This window comes from Olea europaea, chromosome 1, assembly GCF_002742605.1.
Source record: "Olea europaea var. sylvestris chromosome 1, O_europaea_v1, whole genome shotgun sequence".
Classification (NCBI taxonomy): domain Eukaryota; kingdom Viridiplantae; phylum Streptophyta; class Magnoliopsida; order Lamiales; family Oleaceae; genus Olea; species Olea europaea.
Window position 1 is genome coordinate 865257 of NC_036237.1, and position 19463 is coordinate 884719.

A 19463-nucleotide genomic window follows, 5' to 3' on the forward strand; every position below is an offset into this window, starting at 1 on the left:
ACGTTACTATCAGAATAGAGAAGGAGCCTATCAAAGCACCTGTGGCTTTCAGGGAAACTATCATAATAGCCGTCAAGAAAATTTTAATGGGAGCAACAGTAACAACTGGAACAAAGGAAAAGCAACGGACGGCCGAACTGATGTCATTCCCAAATTGAAGTGCTTTTTATGTGAAGGACCTCATCGGGTGTCGAAGTGTCCTAAAAAATGGATGGTGAATGCATATTGTCAGTTAGCAAGTGGCGGGTCAAATTCAAAGTAAGAGGCCCCGCAGGCTAATTGTCATAGTGAGACCGACTTTGAAGAGGATGAGAACGTAATTGGGGGCATTTTCAAATCGGTGCAACACATTGTCGCATCGGGTTGCTAAAAAGGATGATGTCCCATTGAAAGAGGCAAAGATGGAAGAAGCGAAGGCTCAAATTTGTAGGGCTAAAGGCTTAATGTACATTGATGTGAAAATTAATGGAAAGCCAATCAGGGCTATGGTGGATACTGCTGCTACCCACAACTACCTTGCATGTACCGAAGTAGAGCGGCTCGGACTTGTTCTAGAAAAGGGTAGTGGAAAAGTCAAAGCAATCAACTTCGCTGCACAACCAATAGCTGGAGTGGCGAAATCGGTATTGATCAAAGCAGGTCCTTTCGAGGGAAGGACAAATTTATCTGCAGTTCAGACGAATGATTTCAAACTTATTCTAGGATTGGAATTTCTTCGGGATACTAAGACAGCAGTGTTGCCATATTCCGATTCATTAATGATGATGGGTAATAAGCTGTGTGTCATCCCTACATAGGTTGGGAGGATGGACGAGGAGAGTATCTCAGCCATGCAATTTAGTAAGGGTTCCAAGAGAAATGAACCCTCTTTTTTGTGCACTCTTCGATTAGAGGAGGCAAATGGTCCTATTCCAAAACCCTTTAAAAGGCTTATTCAGGAATTTGAGGACATTATGCCGGAAGAATTATCAAAGAAATTACCACTAAAAAGGACGATTGATCATGAGATTGAACTTATTCTAGGCGCCAAACCTCCCGCCAGGGCAACATACCGTATGTCTCAGCCTGAGCTTGAAGAGCTTAGGAAGCAATTGGGAGAAATGTTGGAGAGCGGAATCATTGTGCCTGCGAAGTCGCCATACGGAGCTCCCATATTGTTTCAGAAAAAGGTCGATGGTTCTCTTAGAATGTGCTGCGACTATCGAGCCTTAAACAAGATTACTGTAAAGAATAACTATCCTATCCCATTGGTTGTGGATTCCTTCGATCGACTGAGTCGGGCGAAATATTACACAAAAATTGATCTTAGGTCCGAATACTGTCAAGTTCGGATCAAGGAGGGAGACGAAGCAAAGACTATGGTGGTAACCAGATATGGAGCTTTTGAATTTAAAGTGATGCCTTTTGGTTTAACAAACGCTCCATCAACATTTTGTACTATGATGAATCAGGTACTTCACGGGTTCTTAGATAATTTTGTCGTGGTGTACTTGGATGACATAGTAATCTACAGCGAGACATTGGAGGAACATGTCCAACATGTGAGGCAAGTTTTTAATCGGCTACAGGAGAATGAACTTTATGCTAAGCCGTCTAAATGCTCATTTGCTCAGACATCTATCAGTTTCTTGGGTCACATCATTGAACAAGGTAAAATTCGCATGAATTCGAAGAAGGTTACAGCCATCAAAGATTGGCAATCACCAAAAATCGTACATGATATACATTCATTTTTTAGGTTATGCAATTACTATCGAAGATTTGTGAAAGGCTACTCAGAAATTGCACTGTCACTTACTGAATTGACAAAGAAAGATAAGGATTGGTCATCCCAATACCAAGCTGCTTTTGAGAGGTTGAAGTAGTCCATGTGGACGAACCCAATTTTACCCTTACCGGATATGGCTAAACCATTTGAAGTTCATACAGATGCTTCAGATTTTGCACTTGGTGGAGTCCTCATGCAAGAAGGACATTCGGTAGCATATGAGAGCCGGAAGTTAAACTAGACAGAACGTCGTTACTCGGCACATGAAAAAGAATTGTTGGCAGTAGTCCATTGTCTCAGAGGATGGCGTCACTATTTGCTTGGGTCTCCATTTATTGTAAAGAAAGATAACACTACAGTTAGTCACTTCATGTCCCAACCAAAACTATCGAGCAAACAAGCTCGTTGGCAGGAATTTCTTTCAGAGTTCAATTTTATGTTAGAGTATCGTCCCGGCTCTAGTAATCATGTTGCTGATGCTCTTAGTTGACGGGCTGATTTAGCTGCCATCTGCTCCGTAGCAGTTCTTTCAGGGAGCGCAGTCTCCACAAACACTAGAGACCAAATTCGAGCACTTATGGAGAAGAACCCGACTACCCAATATTTGGTTGACCTCATCAAGCAGGGAAAACTCGACAGTTCTGACTCGATGGAGAACTAGTGAAGACAAAGGGAGACCGCCTATATGTTCCTAAGGGCGGAGATCTAAGGAAATCAATAATTACAGAATGCTATGACACAATTTGGGCAGGGCATCCCGGAAAAGAACGCACTTGTACACTACTGCAACGTGCATACTACTGGCCTCAAATGCGGGACGACATTGCAACATATGTAAAAACCCGTCTTATTTGTCAGCAAGATAAGGCAGATCATCAGAAAAAGGTGGGCTTGTTGGAGCCCCTTTCCGTCCCAACCCGGCCATTCAAAAGTGTATCGATGGACTACATTATTAGGTTGCCAAAAGTTGAGGATTTTGGCACTATCATTATTGTGGTGGACCGTCTATCAAAATATGCAACTTTCATTGCAGCGCCTAAGTATGTATCTGCAGAAGAGACAGCTAAACTCTTCTTCAAACATATTGTCAAATACTGGGGACTGCCTAAGGACATCGTCAGCGATCGAGATCCTCGTTTTACTGGCATATTTTGGACTGAGTTGTTCAAAGTTCTTGGTTTAACTTTGAGCATGAGTTCTAGTTTTCACCCACAATCTGACGGACAGGCGGAGTGCTTCAATTCTATGCTCTTTATCTCTATTTTGCAGAAAAACTGGGTAAAACTTTTGGATGCGGCCCAAATTTGCTTCAATGCCCAAAAGAACTTTTCTACCAATAAGAGTCCTTTTGAGATAGTTACTGGCCAGCAACTGCTACTCCCTCATACAGTGGATATCGAACGAAGTACCCAGTCCCCTCAAGCAAAGAACCTTTCTCAAGAGTGGAAACGAAATATTGAAATTGCTCGGAGTTATCTTGAGAAAGTTCAAAAACGGTATAAAAAGGCTGCAGATCTAAAGTACCGTTTCATTGAATTCAATGTTGGAGATTTGGTAATGGTTAAGCTTCCCGACAGAAATGTTTACAAACCAACAAGAGGGAAGGACTCAAGATTGTCGCCAAAATACATTGGATCATTACCCATCGTGAAGAGGATTGAAAGAGTTGCATATAGAGCTGAACTCCCTTCATGGTGTAAAATCCACAAGGTCCTTCATGTTAGTGAGTTGAAGCCATACTTTGCGGATAAGGAGGATGCATCTAGAAATGAGTCAAAGCGACCTGTGTTTGAACTGAAGAAAGCTGGAAAGAAGGTTGTTGAAACTATTCTTGACCATCGAATCACTCGAGCTTCTAGAAAAGATCATCAAGAGTATTTGGTCAAATGGATGGGATGCAGCAGCGAGGAGAATACTTGGGAAAGAGAAAAAGATCTTGGAGCCTTCAAACCATTAATTGAAGCATATCATGCATTGATGGCAGCGAGGACGTCGCCAAAACAAATGGGGGAGAATGTCAAGGACTGTAGCTTTACTTAGCCCCTTGATACTATCGCAGCCGCAATTTGCCCAACTTTGACCGCACATTGTAAATATTACTTCAAATTTGAGTTGTAATTTTATTTTCATTGTAATAGTTATTTCAGTTGTAAAATAGCTCTGATATTGGTAAACGTTTAGTATGATTCATCGTCTTTTAAACGTCTACTCCTGTCACTTAGGTTTTTGTTTAGAATGTTATTATAGGGGGTATTAGTCATTCAAAAATCTTTCAAACTCACTGATGTCCGCCCCCTGCACTAGCAATTGTAGTTTTCTATTTTCATCAATTGTAATGTTCAGTTTTCATCAATCAATGTTCAATTTATTTTCAATGTATTCAAATTTTCTATTGTAAACTTTCTGCAAAATTGTAATCAAATTTTCTTTCGTTCCGACACAACCGAGAAAAGGCAAAAGGTAGTCTAGCGGAGCAGACTACTACCTCAGGATGTCCCTTTTTGTGTCAAGAAGAAAGGCACCTTGTGAAACTTAGTCATTCAATTTTGGCACAAATAAAATAATAAAAAACTGTTACATCAATTTCTAAGAACCAAAATTCTTTTCACAAAATTAACATAATTTCTAAGAATGCGAATTGTTATTAACCATAAAAGGAAAGAAAAAGATAAGAGAATAAATCGATTACATGGAATTCTATATTTTGAAACAAGTGCATATAATTTCAACTTAAAAATAATTATGCACATATAGAATAATCATAAATTGATTACAACAAATGAATTGAAAAGATGTGAGAAAATAATAGAATTGAAAGAAAGAAACGTTCTTTTTTTGGGCTCGAAAATCTTCACAAGTCTCATAGCATATAAGAGATTTTCTTTGAGATTTTGCTATTTATATTTCCACCAAAAAGCTTTCAGAAGTACTTATGAAGACTTCTAAAAAGTTTCAATTGAAAACCACTCAAAACTCATGCGATAAATAAATAATCAAAAATATTTTATTAATTAAATATCTTAAGGTCACAATTATACAATCGATGATCACAGCTACATATTTGTAGGTTACATATTATCAAATTAATTGATCACGGATTATTTCACGGTCACAAATTAAAAAATTTACATGTCATAATTTATTCGTCGGTCAAGGATTTTCAAATTAGTTGGTTACAAATTATTTTTTCAATCGCAAATTATATAATTTTTAGGTCACAATTAAACGATTCGTCACAAATAACCAAATAGTTGATCATATACACCAAGCACCTCACTCCCACATCCGATCTCGATCCACCAACAATACTTTATTACAAATCAATCAAAAAGTGTCACAAACACTTAAATAGTTGGTCACATGCTCTCTTCTTCCCATCGCCGCACCACCACAATTACCACTAATATCAACTATAACATGCCCCGGGGGGCATGGCCCAGGGGTGCAAAGAACAGGAGTGAGATTATCTTACGCCTTGCTAGCAGCTGCAGTGTGAGGGTTCGATTCCTGAGACATGAAATTGGACTCCTTGTAGGCGCAGTGTATATGCAGCTCTTGTTCCCTAACCTGTTGGGGCATATCCTGTGAAGCTCTAGGGGCGGGGCGGTAGGGGCTCTCAAGGTTGAGGTTCAACTTTTTATTTATTTATTTATTTATATAACTGTACCATCACCACCACAGATCATGAACATCACTGTACAACCACCACTGTCACAACCATCATCGCATTGGTGCTACACGCTGCTACTCTGAACCCCTGTGCGAAGCTAGAGATAATTTGTCGAAGAAGAAAAGTCGTAGCACCTGATGTTATGTTGAAACTCTGTGAGCAGCACGAAAGATAAGTTGTAGGGGAAGAGAGTCGTCAGAGGGAGGAAAAGAGAGAGACAGGATAGAGAGGGAGGCGAAGAGAAGGAAATGATGTTAGGGTTCTTTTGAATGCAAAGGTGGAAAATACAAACCAATTCCATGTAAGTTAGAAAAAAACCCATCAATATAATAAGAATTCGATTTTTAGAATTGGCAAAAAACATGCTTTAAGTGTTTGTACTTTGAAATTCGAACTCAAATTTTACTTTCGCATCAAACAGTCAAAGTAAAAAAAGAATTTCTTGGATGTGACATTTTTCATAAAATTGGGTACTGTCAAACGAACCCTTAGGGTTTGAGAGTGTTGATTGAATGGGGTTAGGGTAGGTAAATTTATTTAATTTTATATTATTATTATTATTATTTAATGGTTGAGTTTTTATAACCTCACACCTGATTTTTGAATTGATGAACTTAAATATTTCTCGCGTTAAAATTTCAATTGAATACAGCTAAATTTTTAAATCTTCAGAAGTTTTAAAAGGTCCCAGCCGAAAATATTTTACAGAAGGGTATATGTGCAAATTACCTTTGTTTGCGGAAATAAATTTGACTGGACGTAACAACTATCAATAGAAAAACGCCCGCTGTAATAGCGTCTCACCCATCTTCATCTTCCCCATTCTCCGCCCAATCTCCACCGTCCATTGGTCCCCAATCCCTCGATCTCCTCCATTTTTCCGCCAGTCCTCAATTCTCCGACCAGCGGACTCTTCAAATTCTAGGTTATATTTTTAACTTCCAAATTTGATGGTATCTTTTCTTTGTCGTTTTTGCTAAATTACTCGGCTCATAATTCAATTTTATATTTTTTCGTAAGTTTAGCTTTGGTTCTATTAATTTTTGGTTTCATGAGTGTTGATTAATGAACCATAAATTTGAATATTGCTGCATTCTTATCCCTTTGCGAATGTGCCTTTTTTTAGGTTTTCTGAAATTGGTGTTAATTAATGTTCGATAATAATATGGAAATGGCTAACTAAACAATGGTTTTAAGAAGGTTAAGTGTATTAGTACAATATGTGACGCGTTCTCTCTCTCTCTCTCGTCGTCAATATTGTGTGAGTTGAATGCTATAGGTTTATAGACGTTGTTCTTTACTGTACTAATTTGAAGTGAAGATGGATGGTATGCATGCGAGCCAAGCACGAATGATCGGCCATTATATGCAAGAGCAAGATCACCAACACCATCATCATCCTGGTCTGCATCATCATATGAGCAATGGGAATGTGCTGGACCATGATGAGCATGGCCACGATAGTGGTGGTGGAGAAAGTGAAGGTATGGACGGGGAGGTCTCTGCTGATCCTGGGAATTTATCTGATAACCATGGTGCATTGGTGTCTCAAGGAGGGGGCACTGAGGATAATAACCAGCTAACACTCTCTTTTCAGGGCCAGGTTTATGTTTTCGACTCTGTATCTCCTGAAAAGGTACCTTCCTTATGCGAAGAGAATTTTAATACTTCATTTCATTTAATTTAAATGATCAGTATCTGATAAACCGAGGTAAATTTATAGGTTTGAATCATGTTATTTGCTAATAATGACTAAAGATTGTGAGCTTACTTGGTTGTTTGATGGCATGCTTTTTCCTAGCAGGATGGTTGTACTACAATTATAAGCTTTTACTCAGTATAGCATGCTCAGAGGGCTGCCCAATGCATTGACTACTAAATACAATTGTATAGGATGTGCAAAAAATGAAATAGTTGTAGGTGAAACAGAAGAATGAATAGGCGCTTGGTTGTTATTTGGATAAAAATGATGTTGCTATTGAGCATAAAATCAGGAGGGATTTGTTCTTTGTACTTCGAGCATGTAAACTAAATCAGTGGTATCTTTCACGCATGTAGTTATACTGTAATGACTATACATAGCTCAAAGTACGTGCAAAGTGCCAATTATTCTGCATATTTCTGTGTTATATGCTGATGGTGTATGTTGATTTTAAAAGAAATTCTTGTCTTCACTGGGAGTTTTTTTTTTTTTTTGTCCTTATCTTAATCTTGTCGAGATGATAAATTGAGGTTGTTTTAATTATGCCCTTCAGGTTCAAGCTGTGCTTCTTTTACTCGGGGGACGTGAAGTACCTCCTAACATTCCTACGGTTTCAGTATCCACGCATAATAGTGGAGTATGAATAATTTGAATTAACACGTTATATTTCGTATTTTGTCTTGTATAGAACCATCTAATGATCATTTAAAACAGGGTTTATCCAGTACCCCACAGAAGTTCAATGTCCCTCAGAGATTGGCTTCACTGATTAGATTCCGTGAGAAGCGGAAAGAACGAAATTTTGAAAAGAAAATCCGTTATACTGTTCGTAAGGAGGTTGCTCTAAGGCATGTAGAATTTTATTTTTATATTTTTTGCGCATTCCACATTATGTTTGAATTCACCATGGACTTGTCTATTTCTCTTACATGTTTTCTTTGTTCTTCACTCTATTCTTTTTCCTACTATCGTAGGATGCAGCGAAATAAAGGACAGTTTACATCCTCAAAGCCCAGTCAGGATGATTCTGCATCAGCAGTTTCGAGTTGGGAGTCAAACCAAAACTGGGGAGCAGATGGCACTTCATCCCAAATTCAAGAGATTTCGTGAGTTCGCGTCATGTGCTTATCTTCATCGACTTTCTTAGTTGGATCTCTTTTACTGACTGTTGCCATTTACCAACTGTTAATTATATAGTATTCTTGTTCTTGGTATCTCCACTCCTTCCTTCTCCTCTCTTTCTGTCACTTTGTGTTTGCTCAAGTTACTCTCGACTCTTGAGGTTGTTATACTTTGTAATTTGTATCATGATGCTAATGTAAGTTGGCAGGTTGCTATTATATGACCCTCAATTTTAGTGATGTTAATAAGGCTAAAAAGCTCAGCACAGAACTATGATACTATTTGACTACACAATGCTTTGAAAAAGTAAGAAGTAGGAACAAGCAATTTTATAAATATGATACTATGGCAAATGGATTTTGAAATGGTCTCGTAATGTGGATATGCAAATTGTTGGTTGCTTGGTGCTTCTTGTGTGCTGCCAGGAAATGTTAATTGTTCTAGTTCTGTATTTCTGTTAAGCTTTCTGGCCCATGACTTACTGGCATTATTATTTATCTTCTGTAGAAACAAGGATTCTAATTATATATAAGCAGGCATCAAGAAGCTCTTCTTTCCTGCTGTGTATCTAGCTTTAAATGAGAAAATGATATGTGACTCTTTCTTTGTTCAAAAAGTTCAGTAGCACAATTACCATATCACATAGGAGCAATGAAACATTTTTTTTTTTGAATATCCATGCCAGCTGTCGGCACTGTGGTATCAATGAGAAATCGACTCCTATGATGCGACGTGGACCACATGGGCCGAGGACCCTTTGTAATGCCTGTGGACTTATGTGGGCTAATAAGGTGAATATTTTCGATATTCAGCTTTAAAATGCACCATATTTTATGAACTTGTCTCTTTTTCATCTTATTTTATTTCTTTCATATTTAGTGGTTGTGTGACTTAAGTTTTAGTAGATTTTGATAAAAGTTGATGAAATGTGGGGTTAAAATTGAAGTTCGACTTAGATAAAATGTTAGCGAAGTTTCATCACACTAAGGATTTAATCGAGTTTGGGAAGCTGTCGTGAAATAGTCTTTAATTATGTCCATTACTGCCTATGATTTTAAGGAACTTCTGTGCAAATTTATAAACACAGCATGTGTTTTATGGTTATTTCATATTGAAGATGTTAGGCTTCGTTTTAGATAATCCTCCTGTATTCTTGTTCTTGCCTTCTGCAAGTTTTTGTGCTATAAATGAGGGATTTTATTTTTATTTTTTGGTTGAAGTAGATAATGTTTAACAAAGCAATTTGTGTTGCCAGGGGACAATTAAGTAATCAGTCCCTCCAATAAACCACATCCAGATTCAGCAAGGAATCCCATTTTTTCCTTTTCCTATGCAATGAGCTTTTCATTTTTCAGGTTAACAACACTAGTGGTGACTGACCTTCAGCAAAATTTCAAGTTTGTTATTGCTTGAGTTTTTTTCCAATTGGCTCACTTAACTAGAAACATTTATTACAAAATTGTCATTCTGCCTGTTTCTGTTAGTCGTTTCTGTTAGTAGACTAACAGAAACGCTGACGTGACAATCAAGTTGCAAATAACTAGACTGTCACTTCACCTTTTTCACTACTGTTAGTCAAATATGTACAGAGTGACCAAATAATATTGCAATGCCTTTGTAAAGTGACCAATTTAAATTTTAAAATAGAATGAATTTTGTGACGGACATAAAATTTCTCTAAAAGTTTAGGGACCGCTAAATTATTCAACCTGTTCATTTCTTGTGATGCTGTTCTCACATCAATGTATGGGATCAAGTCTTTCCTCAATACAAATATAGATGAGCTGCTCTTGACCACTTGAAGTTTATCTACCTCGTAATTGAACCAAGTTTCTGAAGTCAATAAGCTAACCACTCCAGTTATAAAATCTATTTCGGTTGGAACTGTGAAATAATGACCTCTTTTGCCTCGTGTCTTGTCCAAAAATTGCTTATTTTAGGGAACTTTGAGGGACCTCTCAAAGGCAGCAGCCGTGGGAACAAATACTCCCCGCAATAGGAGTGACGAGGTGCGTTATCCATTAGTGTTCTCTTTGCCATAAATATTATGTTTGGCTAAGCTTAAATTACTTATAGGCAAATAAGTAAGTTTCGTGTAAATATTCTTTAATATTTTTGTATTGGTCAAAGATGAAAATAAGTCGTGGGAGTTGTCTTTGAAAACTGGACGAGAAAATTAAGTTATCCAAATATGTTTGGTGACAAAAAAAACTACTTGGACGTAATTTCACTTTTATGAGCTCCGCCAAACATGCTCTAATGTGCCAACGTACGTTTAGGAATCTGTAACTCTTTGTGCCTATTGCATGGGGTTATTTATACTTATCTTCTTGCAGAATGGAAATTTAGAGGCGGAGCAAATGGTTCTCAGAGCTGCGGCAAATGGGGATGATTTGTGATGGCCATTGTCATATAGTATTGACAGAAACAACATATGTTAGATAGGCTGGTTTCCTATTCATATCGTAGTTGAAGTAACGTCTGAAAAAGTTTTGATTGAGGGATTGTTATTGTTCGTTTATTTGTCCATGTCCTAATGATAATCAACAGTTTCTGCTTTTTTTCTTTTTCCCTTCACTTCTGGTCCCCACGTGCCCCCATGTCGTGCCCGATCCATCTGAATTTGCATTGGTATTTTATGTTGGTTTTTGAAGGTGAATTTCTCACACAGCAGTCAATGATAAAAATTTTAGCATATTTTCTTTCTTTAGGGGGTGTTTATTTTCCATTTTTGTAAGAATGATAATGAAAAATATAGTCGTTATGGGTTTCACACAAGAGATAGAAATTTAAATTTGATGGTTTGATGTGATGGATAATGATCATATTTTTTATTTTAATGAGGAAAAAATTAAAAACAAACGGGGGTTTAATATTATTTAGTATTATGTAGTTTAAACAAAACATGCTTTTAAAGTTGTGTGATGTACCAAACAAAATCTCTCTCTCTCTCTCTCTCTCTCTCTCTCTCACATATTCACTTTAGTTCAAAAATTAGAAGGCGCTAAATGTAGTTTTTTGATAATTTTTGAAATGAGTAGAGGTCATGCTTTAAAACTTTTGGAAAGGGGGAAAAAACTTGTTCGAATAGTAAGCTGGTCGTTAATCTTTAAAACGTGCAAGTTAGTCACCCTCAATCAGATTTTTGTTAAATCAAGCCCTTATTTGACCCCATTTCTAAATGTCAATTTTTCTTATATTCATTTTTAACCTAACCTTTTCTGGACTTCAAATTTCACATTTAACTAATTTTTATCAAAATATTCCAAAATAATAATTGTTTGCTAAACCAAACATGGATTTAATTCTTACGTGGAAACAAAATTTAACTCAATAAAGTTAAACATGTGAAGCCAAGTACGAAATTACAACATTATTTATAAATTTTAAGGGTCTTAATTAAGGAAATGCAAAATATAAAAAATATATATATTCTTGTTAAAATGGGTTTTACTAAATTAACTAACTTGAATCATTGTCGTAAACCTATTCTATATTTTAATTTTTCTATTTTTATATAGTGTTTGTGTAAAAGCTATTATTTAAAATGTGTGTGTGTGTGTAATTATTTTATTTTATTTTTTTGAAGATGTGCAATCAAAATGCAAGAAAAAATTACGAGAACACATGAAAAATAATTTACTTTTGCAAATGGTTTGCTTGCTTTCTCCCAAATGAAAGACAATATCACCCAGTAAGGTTCAAAAAGTAGTAATGTTTCTAGTATTGCGCAAAGGATGAGTCGGTCTGCTGCAATTGCAAGAGCCAGGCAAGATGCCGCCTTGGATGGACAGAGAAAACAAACAACAAATCCATGGAAAGTTACCGTGGAGGCCTGATTCTTGTTGTACACAATCTAATGCTGCAGTTGATGAGCTACTCTATGGCCGTGATGGAATGATGTTCGAGCCATATCTTGTGAGAGTTAGTAATGAAAGGATAGTTCATCGGAATTCTCTACACTTCTTTATCGACACACTTGCTGATACCCTTCTGGCCAAAGGATGAAAAGAATGATACTGATGGGAACTCTTCTGACAGTTCTTCGTATCCAGTTAGTATGAAGCCAAGCAAGCTAATATAATAGAGGGAAATTCAAATGCAAGCAATCTGTTGGATGGGAAGGATATGGTACAGACTTAGGAGCAATGCCAAGGGCATTATATGACGAGAAGTAAAAGAAAAATCTACACAGATATTGCGGTTGCTCAGGCTAAGGAGAAGAAAGCTAGTGAAGAAATTGAAGCTCTCAAACATAAATTCCAAAAGACTGTCCTGAAGGAAGCTGAAATTGTAGCTACTACCCTGAGTAACTTTGGTGGAAATCTGATTAAGATTCTATATCAAGCCATAAGATCACTAGTCTTTCCGAGAACACACTCTTTGATGCTGTTCTGATTGATGAAACCGCTCAAATATTAATATCATTTTTCTTGCTTTTTTCTCTGTTTCGTTTTTTTTCGCCGGTTTCAATCTTCAATCATGGCATATCTTTCTTGTCTTGCTTTTTCCACTGTCATTCCTCTTCATTCTTCATCTTCCGAACTTGAAAGGAACAAAATGCATCATGGTACGTGTTTTGTTGAGTGTTTGATGAACAATGAGTGTAATTTATTTGGATATTTGTTGTTGATGCAAAGCAGCTTCCTGCTATGGTTCTCTCAAATGTTGCTAGCAATTATATGTTTCAATGTAGCATGTTTGAACTGCTGCAAAGGGCTAATCATCCTTTCATCGAGCCAACTCACTAGGTATTTCACATTCTTGATGCAAAAAGTTGAGTCCTTATTTCCATTTGTAAGTAGCAATGGTTGAACAAATTGGCAAAGTTGTCTATCAACTTTTCAGATATTCAATGAGTTCAATGCTCGAAAACCAGATGAAATAAATGTCTTTACAGGTGTGACCAAAAACTGCATCGTGATTGGAACCATAGGAACTACATTTATAATTCAGGTGATTTGTCAATTGAGATATTGTAGTTTCCCAGTTAATTTTACCGTTACAAATTTGCCTTAAAATTCTTCATATTTTTCTCTTTCCATTTGTCATGATGTCAGATGTCTTTCAGTTGGCCCCTTGCTGCGTTCGAGGAGTTCATTCCAGTCCCAGAGATGCCTCTGGCCGAGGTGTTCTAATAGGAATCTATGTAAAGATACAATCTAAAACGAGAATACCAGCACCAGTGACTAGTATTTTCCTCGTGCAATCATGGAAACACATCATAATGTTCGCATGAATTACAAGCCATACCAAGAATTCCGTTTGGATTATTTACATTCGTATTCCCAACCTCTTAAAGGATGGGAACCAATTACAATATCATGTGCTTATTCTACTGGTTTTTAGTCTCCGTGGCCAGAGTATTATCGACTTAAAGCACGACCAAACAGAACATGTCTTCTGCTGTCGGGAAGTTGATTCCAGCAATCTGTTGTGGCTTGTATTCTGGTAACATTATGGTTCGTTTTTCCCATTTTTGTAAGAATGATAATGAAAAATATAGTCGTTATGGGTCCCACACAAGAGATAGAAATTCAAATTTGATGGTTTGATGTGATGGATAATGATCATATTTTTCATTTTAATGAGGAAAAAATGGAAAACAAACGGGGGCTTAATATTATTTAGTATTATGTAGTTTAAACAAAACATGCTTTTAAAGTTGTGTGATGTACCAAACAAAATCTCTCTCTCTCACATATTCACTTTAGTTCAAAAATTAAAAGGCACTAAATGTAGTTTTTTGATAATTTTTGAAATGAATACAGGTCATACTTTAAAACTTTTAGAAAGGGGGAAAAAACTTGTTCGAATAGTAAGCTGGTCCTTAATCTTTAAAATGTGCAAGTTAGTCATCCACAATCAGATTTTTGTTAAATTAAGCCCTTATTAGACCCCATTTATAAATGTCAAATTTTCTTATATTCATTTTTAACCTAACCTTTCTTGGACTTACACAAATTTTATGAACTTTTCGAATTTCACATTTTACTAATTTTTATCAAAATATTCCAAAATAATGATTGTTAGCTAAACCTAACATGGACTTAATTCTTACGTGGAAACAAAATTAAACTCTATAAAGTTAAACATGTGAGGCCAAGTATGAAATTACAACATTATTTATAAATTTTACGGGTCTTACTCAAGGAAATGCAAAATATAAAAAATATATATATTCTTGTTAAAATGGGTTTTACTAAATTAACTAACTTGAATCATTGTCGTAAACGGTAAACCTATTCTATATTTTAATTTTTCTATTTTTACAGTGTTTGTGTAAAAGCTATTATTTAAAATGTGTGTGTGTGTGTTTATTTTATTTTATTTATTTATTTATTTATTTTATTTTGAAGATGTGCAATCAAAATGTAAGTTTATTTTATTTATTTATTTTGAAGATGTGCAATCAAAATGTAAGAAAAAATTACGAGAAAACGTGAAAAATAATTTACTTTTGCAAATGGTTTGCTTGCTTTCTCCCAAATGAAAGTGTTGGCACGCTAAAAGTGCAGCCCAAATCGAATAACCCAAAGAATGAAGTCCAACTGGGCAATTCAGGATAAAGGGCCGAATAGGGTTATCAATGAATGCAGTGAAAGTCCACGAACACAGTAATACCATCGCCCAAACTTGCAAGACGCCCAAAATCTGAGCGAATGAAGTGCCTTGCAGTCGTCCAGAGTTATGACTCTATTCTCGTCCAAACCTTCGAATCGCCCAAGATCTTAGCAAACATAAAATGATATGGTTATCAAAAAGTGCAGTTATTGAAGCAGTTATTAAGTAATCTTATCACGTTTCACGATTCAAGGATGTTCAGTTGAAAACGGTTGAACGACAAAGAGTAGTGGCAGCAGTTAGAGACGACAGTTCCACGATAAGTTGGCCACCATGAAAAAAGTGGACAGTTATAAAGCAATTAAGCGGTTAATCACGAAGAGATCATCAAAGGAATATAAAAGGAAGAAAAGACATAGAGCAGAAGGACCCCGAATCAAACACTCTCAAACAGAGAATATATAATTTCAATTTCTTAGTTTAGATTTAAACATTTCTTTCAGTACTCGTGTACTTGCACCTCTTTGAGGCATTCTGTTTAAATTCCAATTGTAAAGTCATCGTCAATAAAACACCCCTTTTTGGGACTTTGTCTCTAGAGGTTTGTTCCTTACACAATCGTCTGATCCCTTTTTAATTGTTAGCGAATACCCGCGCGAAACAATTTGGCATGCCCAGTGGGACATTGGTGTTTGGTGTTGAAGATACAAAAGGTGAAACAATATGCCTCAGAAATCCGATAAGGAAGCAGCAAGCCAGGGAGGAGTCCAGTCTGTAATTGAGCGATATGAGGAGCAGCATAGCTCTCCACGAACAGATGGACATGATCAAAGCAATCACAGTCGTTACGAACCAATGACAGAGTTGAGTTCTCGAACCATAAGTGCATTACTTGGAGAACTCACTCAAGATGTCTTCGAACAGGTAAATCTACGAAATATTCATAATATGGAAAGATTTACCCAGAATGGGAATGCACATTATGACAACATGGCCAAACAACTGAATACTTTGAACGAAATAATGAAGAAGTTAGTAGGCCAAATTTGTCAACCAGTTGTGCTTCTTGCAAACCACTTTCAAACTAGGACAATTGTAAGACATAATCCCCCAATCCTATGTTCAAATCAAGGGGTAGAATCACCTTTTGATCCCTCTACTTCAAACTAGGAGGGTGGTGTAATACCAAATCAGAATAGTGGCATTGGTACATCTAACTTGGGGGGGTAACCTAAATGCAAGAGATAATGTCCTAAATAATGGGCAGAATACCCCACGTGTTAATGATGGAATAAATGTTCAGGCTAATGGTAACAATGACCCAAATCATGGTAACTTTGTTGCCAATCAAGGACCAAACATCAGGCCTCAAGCAAATCAACCGGTCAACCAACCTGTAGGAATTCCATATGACCCCAACGTCATGTTGAGGAATCAGATTATGAAAATCGTACAGGACCAGATGGCTTTTGGAGTACGTCCTGTCATTAGGCCGACTTACACAAAATCATATCCTGATTGGGTAGACCAAGCATATCCATGGCCTAGAGGGTACAAAGTGCCAGAATTCTCATTATTTACCAGTTTAGGAGAGGTGTCTACTCTAGAACACATAGAGCGATTCACACTGCAAAGTGGTGACGTAACTGATTACCATAAAATGAGACTGTTCCCTAATTTATTAACAGGAGTAGCCTTCTCCTGGTTTATCAATTTGCCAGCAAACTCTGTTCAAATATGGCAACAATTGGAGCAATTGTTCTACGCTCAGTTTTATAAGACCGAGTCTAAAGTTACTTTGGCCAATTTGACGAATCTACGCCAAATGCCAAACGAATGGGCAGAACGTTTCCTTCAAAGGTTCAAGACAGCAAGAAGTAAATGTTTTGTACCTTTGCCCGAAAAAGAGTTTGTCAAAATCGCTCAAAGTTGTCTAAACTTTGATTTGAAGAAGAAGTTCCAAGACAAGGAATTTCTTGATCTTTTTCAATTGAGCGCGAACGCGATTAGGTATGAACGATTAATAAGAGAAGAAGAACAGATGAGAAATTCTAGCAAGGGGACTTATTATAAAGATCCAAATTTTGATATTCATACCATTAATGACGAATATTACGATCAAACCGAAATGTGTTTGGCCGAATTATTTAAAGAAGACACGTATACTTGTCCTATAATGGCTAAGCCTAGGCCGTCGGGCAAGGGTGAGCCTATAAAAGATGAAAACATAAATGCTGGAACGTTCTCGTTCGATGTAACCAAAGCTGACCTTATATTTGATAAATTATATAAGGATAAGCAGATAAAGCTGTGCGATAAGCATAAATTGCCAAGTCCTGAACAAATTAAGGGTAAAAAATATTGTAAGTGGCATAATACATGGTCACATTTGACTAACAACTGTTTGGTTTTTCGCCATGTGTTACATGATGCCATTGAAAAAGGACGAATTACGTTCGAGGATAAGAGGAAGATGGCAGTGGATGAAAATCCTTTCCCACAGTCACTTGGAGTGAATATGGTGACGTCTGGTTTCAAAAACAAGTTGCCAAAATTTAAGTTGGTTATAGATGATGGAGAAGAAGACCCTGGATCACATCACAGTGTCTTTGAACGTATCAAAGGGAAGGAGCCCAAAAAGGACGAAGACGTCCTATGTGCAAGATGCAAAAAAGAAGTGAGTGCAAATGCAGAGAAACCAGGGATATGGCAGCATCACCATCGCCCTAGTTTTTTCCCAAACGCTCAACTTGGTAGAGGGCGGGGTGCATCGTTCTATAAGGGATTGCCTTTTGAGAGGCAGTTCAGGCCGGTAAATAATGGGAGAACATTCAGACCGCAACCTCGCCAATCAAATGTATGGCATTCGTTCCAGTATAAGGCTGGAACCCAACAAAGGCGTTTTCAACGGAACTACGGGCGAATGATGAGGCAACAACAGGGAATGCTGCATCCTAAGGTACCTAGACTACTCGAGGTAGCCAATCAGAATGTTCTCAAAGACAGTGAAGAGGCTGGTACAGGCGAACCTATGGAAGAATTGCCAGAAACTTCTTCTGGGAGGTCGACGTTTGAGCGAGACAGAAGGGATGGAGAAGATCCAGATCAACCCCTGACTATTCAGTTTGGTACGTTACCTCCTATCATGGCTAATAACTATTTACTAACCAATGAGTTCAAGAATAAAGGGAAGGAAGAAGAAGAAAATGAGGATAACGAAGAGGAAGCATGCATGCTGGAATATGAAGAAGGCCAAACTTTTAGAGAGGCCTACAATGGTGAAGAAGATGATGATATGACAGACATCGAAGAAGAAATCGATCTGGAGGCAGAAAGAAGAAGAGGAGTATCGTACAATACTCTGTTGAAACAACTACATCGAGAGGGAGTTCGTGAAGTAGATTTATTGGGAGAACCATCTGGGCGTTCTTTCGATTATTACGTGCTGTACGGGACCCCCAAAAGGAAGAAGAGAGTGCCTCGCTTTGAAAAGTATGGATCACCTCCAAGAATAATGCCTCCTCCCACAGGTTGGGTAACTGAAGAAGAAGCATTAGAAAACAATAAAAAAAAAATTCAGGAGACAGAGGCTCGGTGTGATATGCTGCACGTTGACTTATCACAAAAAGGTAACTCGACAAAGGACAAGCAGGAAGTGGAAATAGATGTTGTTGAAAAGGTTATTTTTAAGTAGCCAGCCATGAAGTTAACTAAACACTTGAGGTCATTGTACGTTAAAGCTCTAGTTAACGGCATACCCGTGGCAAAAAAGTGCTTGTCGACAATGGAGCAGCTATAAACACCATTCCATATAGGATGATGAGGAAAATTGCAAAGATAGAAAACGATACGATCCCAACAGAAGTCGTCCTTACTAGTTTCAATGGAGGAACAACTTCAGCTAAAGGGGTTATGCCATTGGACATAACTATAGAGACAACTACTAGGACCACAGTCTTCTTTGTAATAGATGGTCCTACTAGTTACAATGTGTTATTAGGAAGTAATTGGATACATGGAAGTCGCTGTATACCCTCATCGCTCCATCAATACCTGTTTTTTTGGAATGACAAAGGCGAAACAGAAGTGGTGCAGGCCGATCATAGACCTTTTGTCGCCTAAGCAAACTCAGTAGAAAGGTTCATGTACGAAGGAAATTATGGACCTGTCAGAGTAGTCCAAGATGGAGAAGAAACTCAGATTGTTGCGCAGAGTGAAGAGCCGTTTTTGGTGGATGCACTCACCGAAATGTTCAATCAGATGAGGCCAAACATAGTGGCCCTAGAGGAGCCAGTAATTGGCAAATGAATAATCAAGGAGTTTTAAATGAGTTGTAAGCAACAAAGGCAAATGGCCGATAATCAGGTCTTCAAAGTCAAATTAATGGCTTTCAATAAAGAATGCAAAGACAAGACGAAAGAAGAAACAACCTTGAAAGCATTGAGAGACAAATTTGCAGTATTCGAGTTGGAACAAAGTATTGGCCGAGAAGTCAACAAGGTGGATTGTTTAGAAGAAGAAGTGCCTACAAGGGAACTGGACGACGAAGTGATAAAGATCGCCAAGCCTGGATACGCTCAAGCACAAGACCCCCTAATTAAAGTGAATATTGGCAATGAAGGAGAAGATTGCCCAAC

The 19463-nt window shown here is 37.4% G+C and overlaps 1 protein-coding gene across 2 annotated transcripts; it reads left to right on the forward strand.

The window, feature by feature from the left end:
* The first annotated feature begins 6189 nt into the window (after nucleotides 1–6189).
* On the forward strand, nucleotides 6190–10959 carry LOC111406485 (GATA transcription factor 28-like). 2 transcript variants are annotated; one of them, XM_023035961.1, is made up of 8 exons: nucleotides 6190–6363; nucleotides 6718–7074; nucleotides 7694–7777; nucleotides 7855–7988; nucleotides 8115–8246; nucleotides 8948–9053; nucleotides 10203–10271; nucleotides 10599–10928. In XM_023035961.1, the coding sequence occupies exons 2-8, from the start codon at nucleotides 6760–6762 to the stop codon at nucleotides 10659–10661; spliced, it is 903 nt and encodes a 300-aa protein (XP_022891729.1). In that variant the 5' UTR covers nucleotides 6190–6363; nucleotides 6718–6759; the 3' UTR covers nucleotides 10662–10928. The 2 variants fall into 2 exon arrangements, with proteins under 2 accessions (XP_022891729.1, XP_022891691.1); XM_023035923.1 differs by having other exon boundaries at nucleotides 6191–6363; nucleotides 6760–7074; nucleotides 10599–10959.
* Nucleotides 10960–19463: the final 8504 nt, after the last annotated feature.

Bases quoted from the DNA above. Each gene is read 5' to 3' on its own strand.
- LOC111406485 (XM_023035961.1), top strand. From the start codon at position 6,760: ATGGATGGTATGCATGCGAGCCAAGCACGAATGATCGGCCATTATATG. The intron at 7,778-7,854 runs GTATGAATAATT...CATTTAAAACAG, and splicing joins TATCCACGCATAATAGTGGA to GGTTTATCCAGTACCCCACA. The intron at 8,247-8,947 runs GTGAGTTCGCGT...TATCCATGCCAG, and splicing joins TCCCAAATTCAAGAGATTTC to CTGTCGGCACTGTGGTATCA.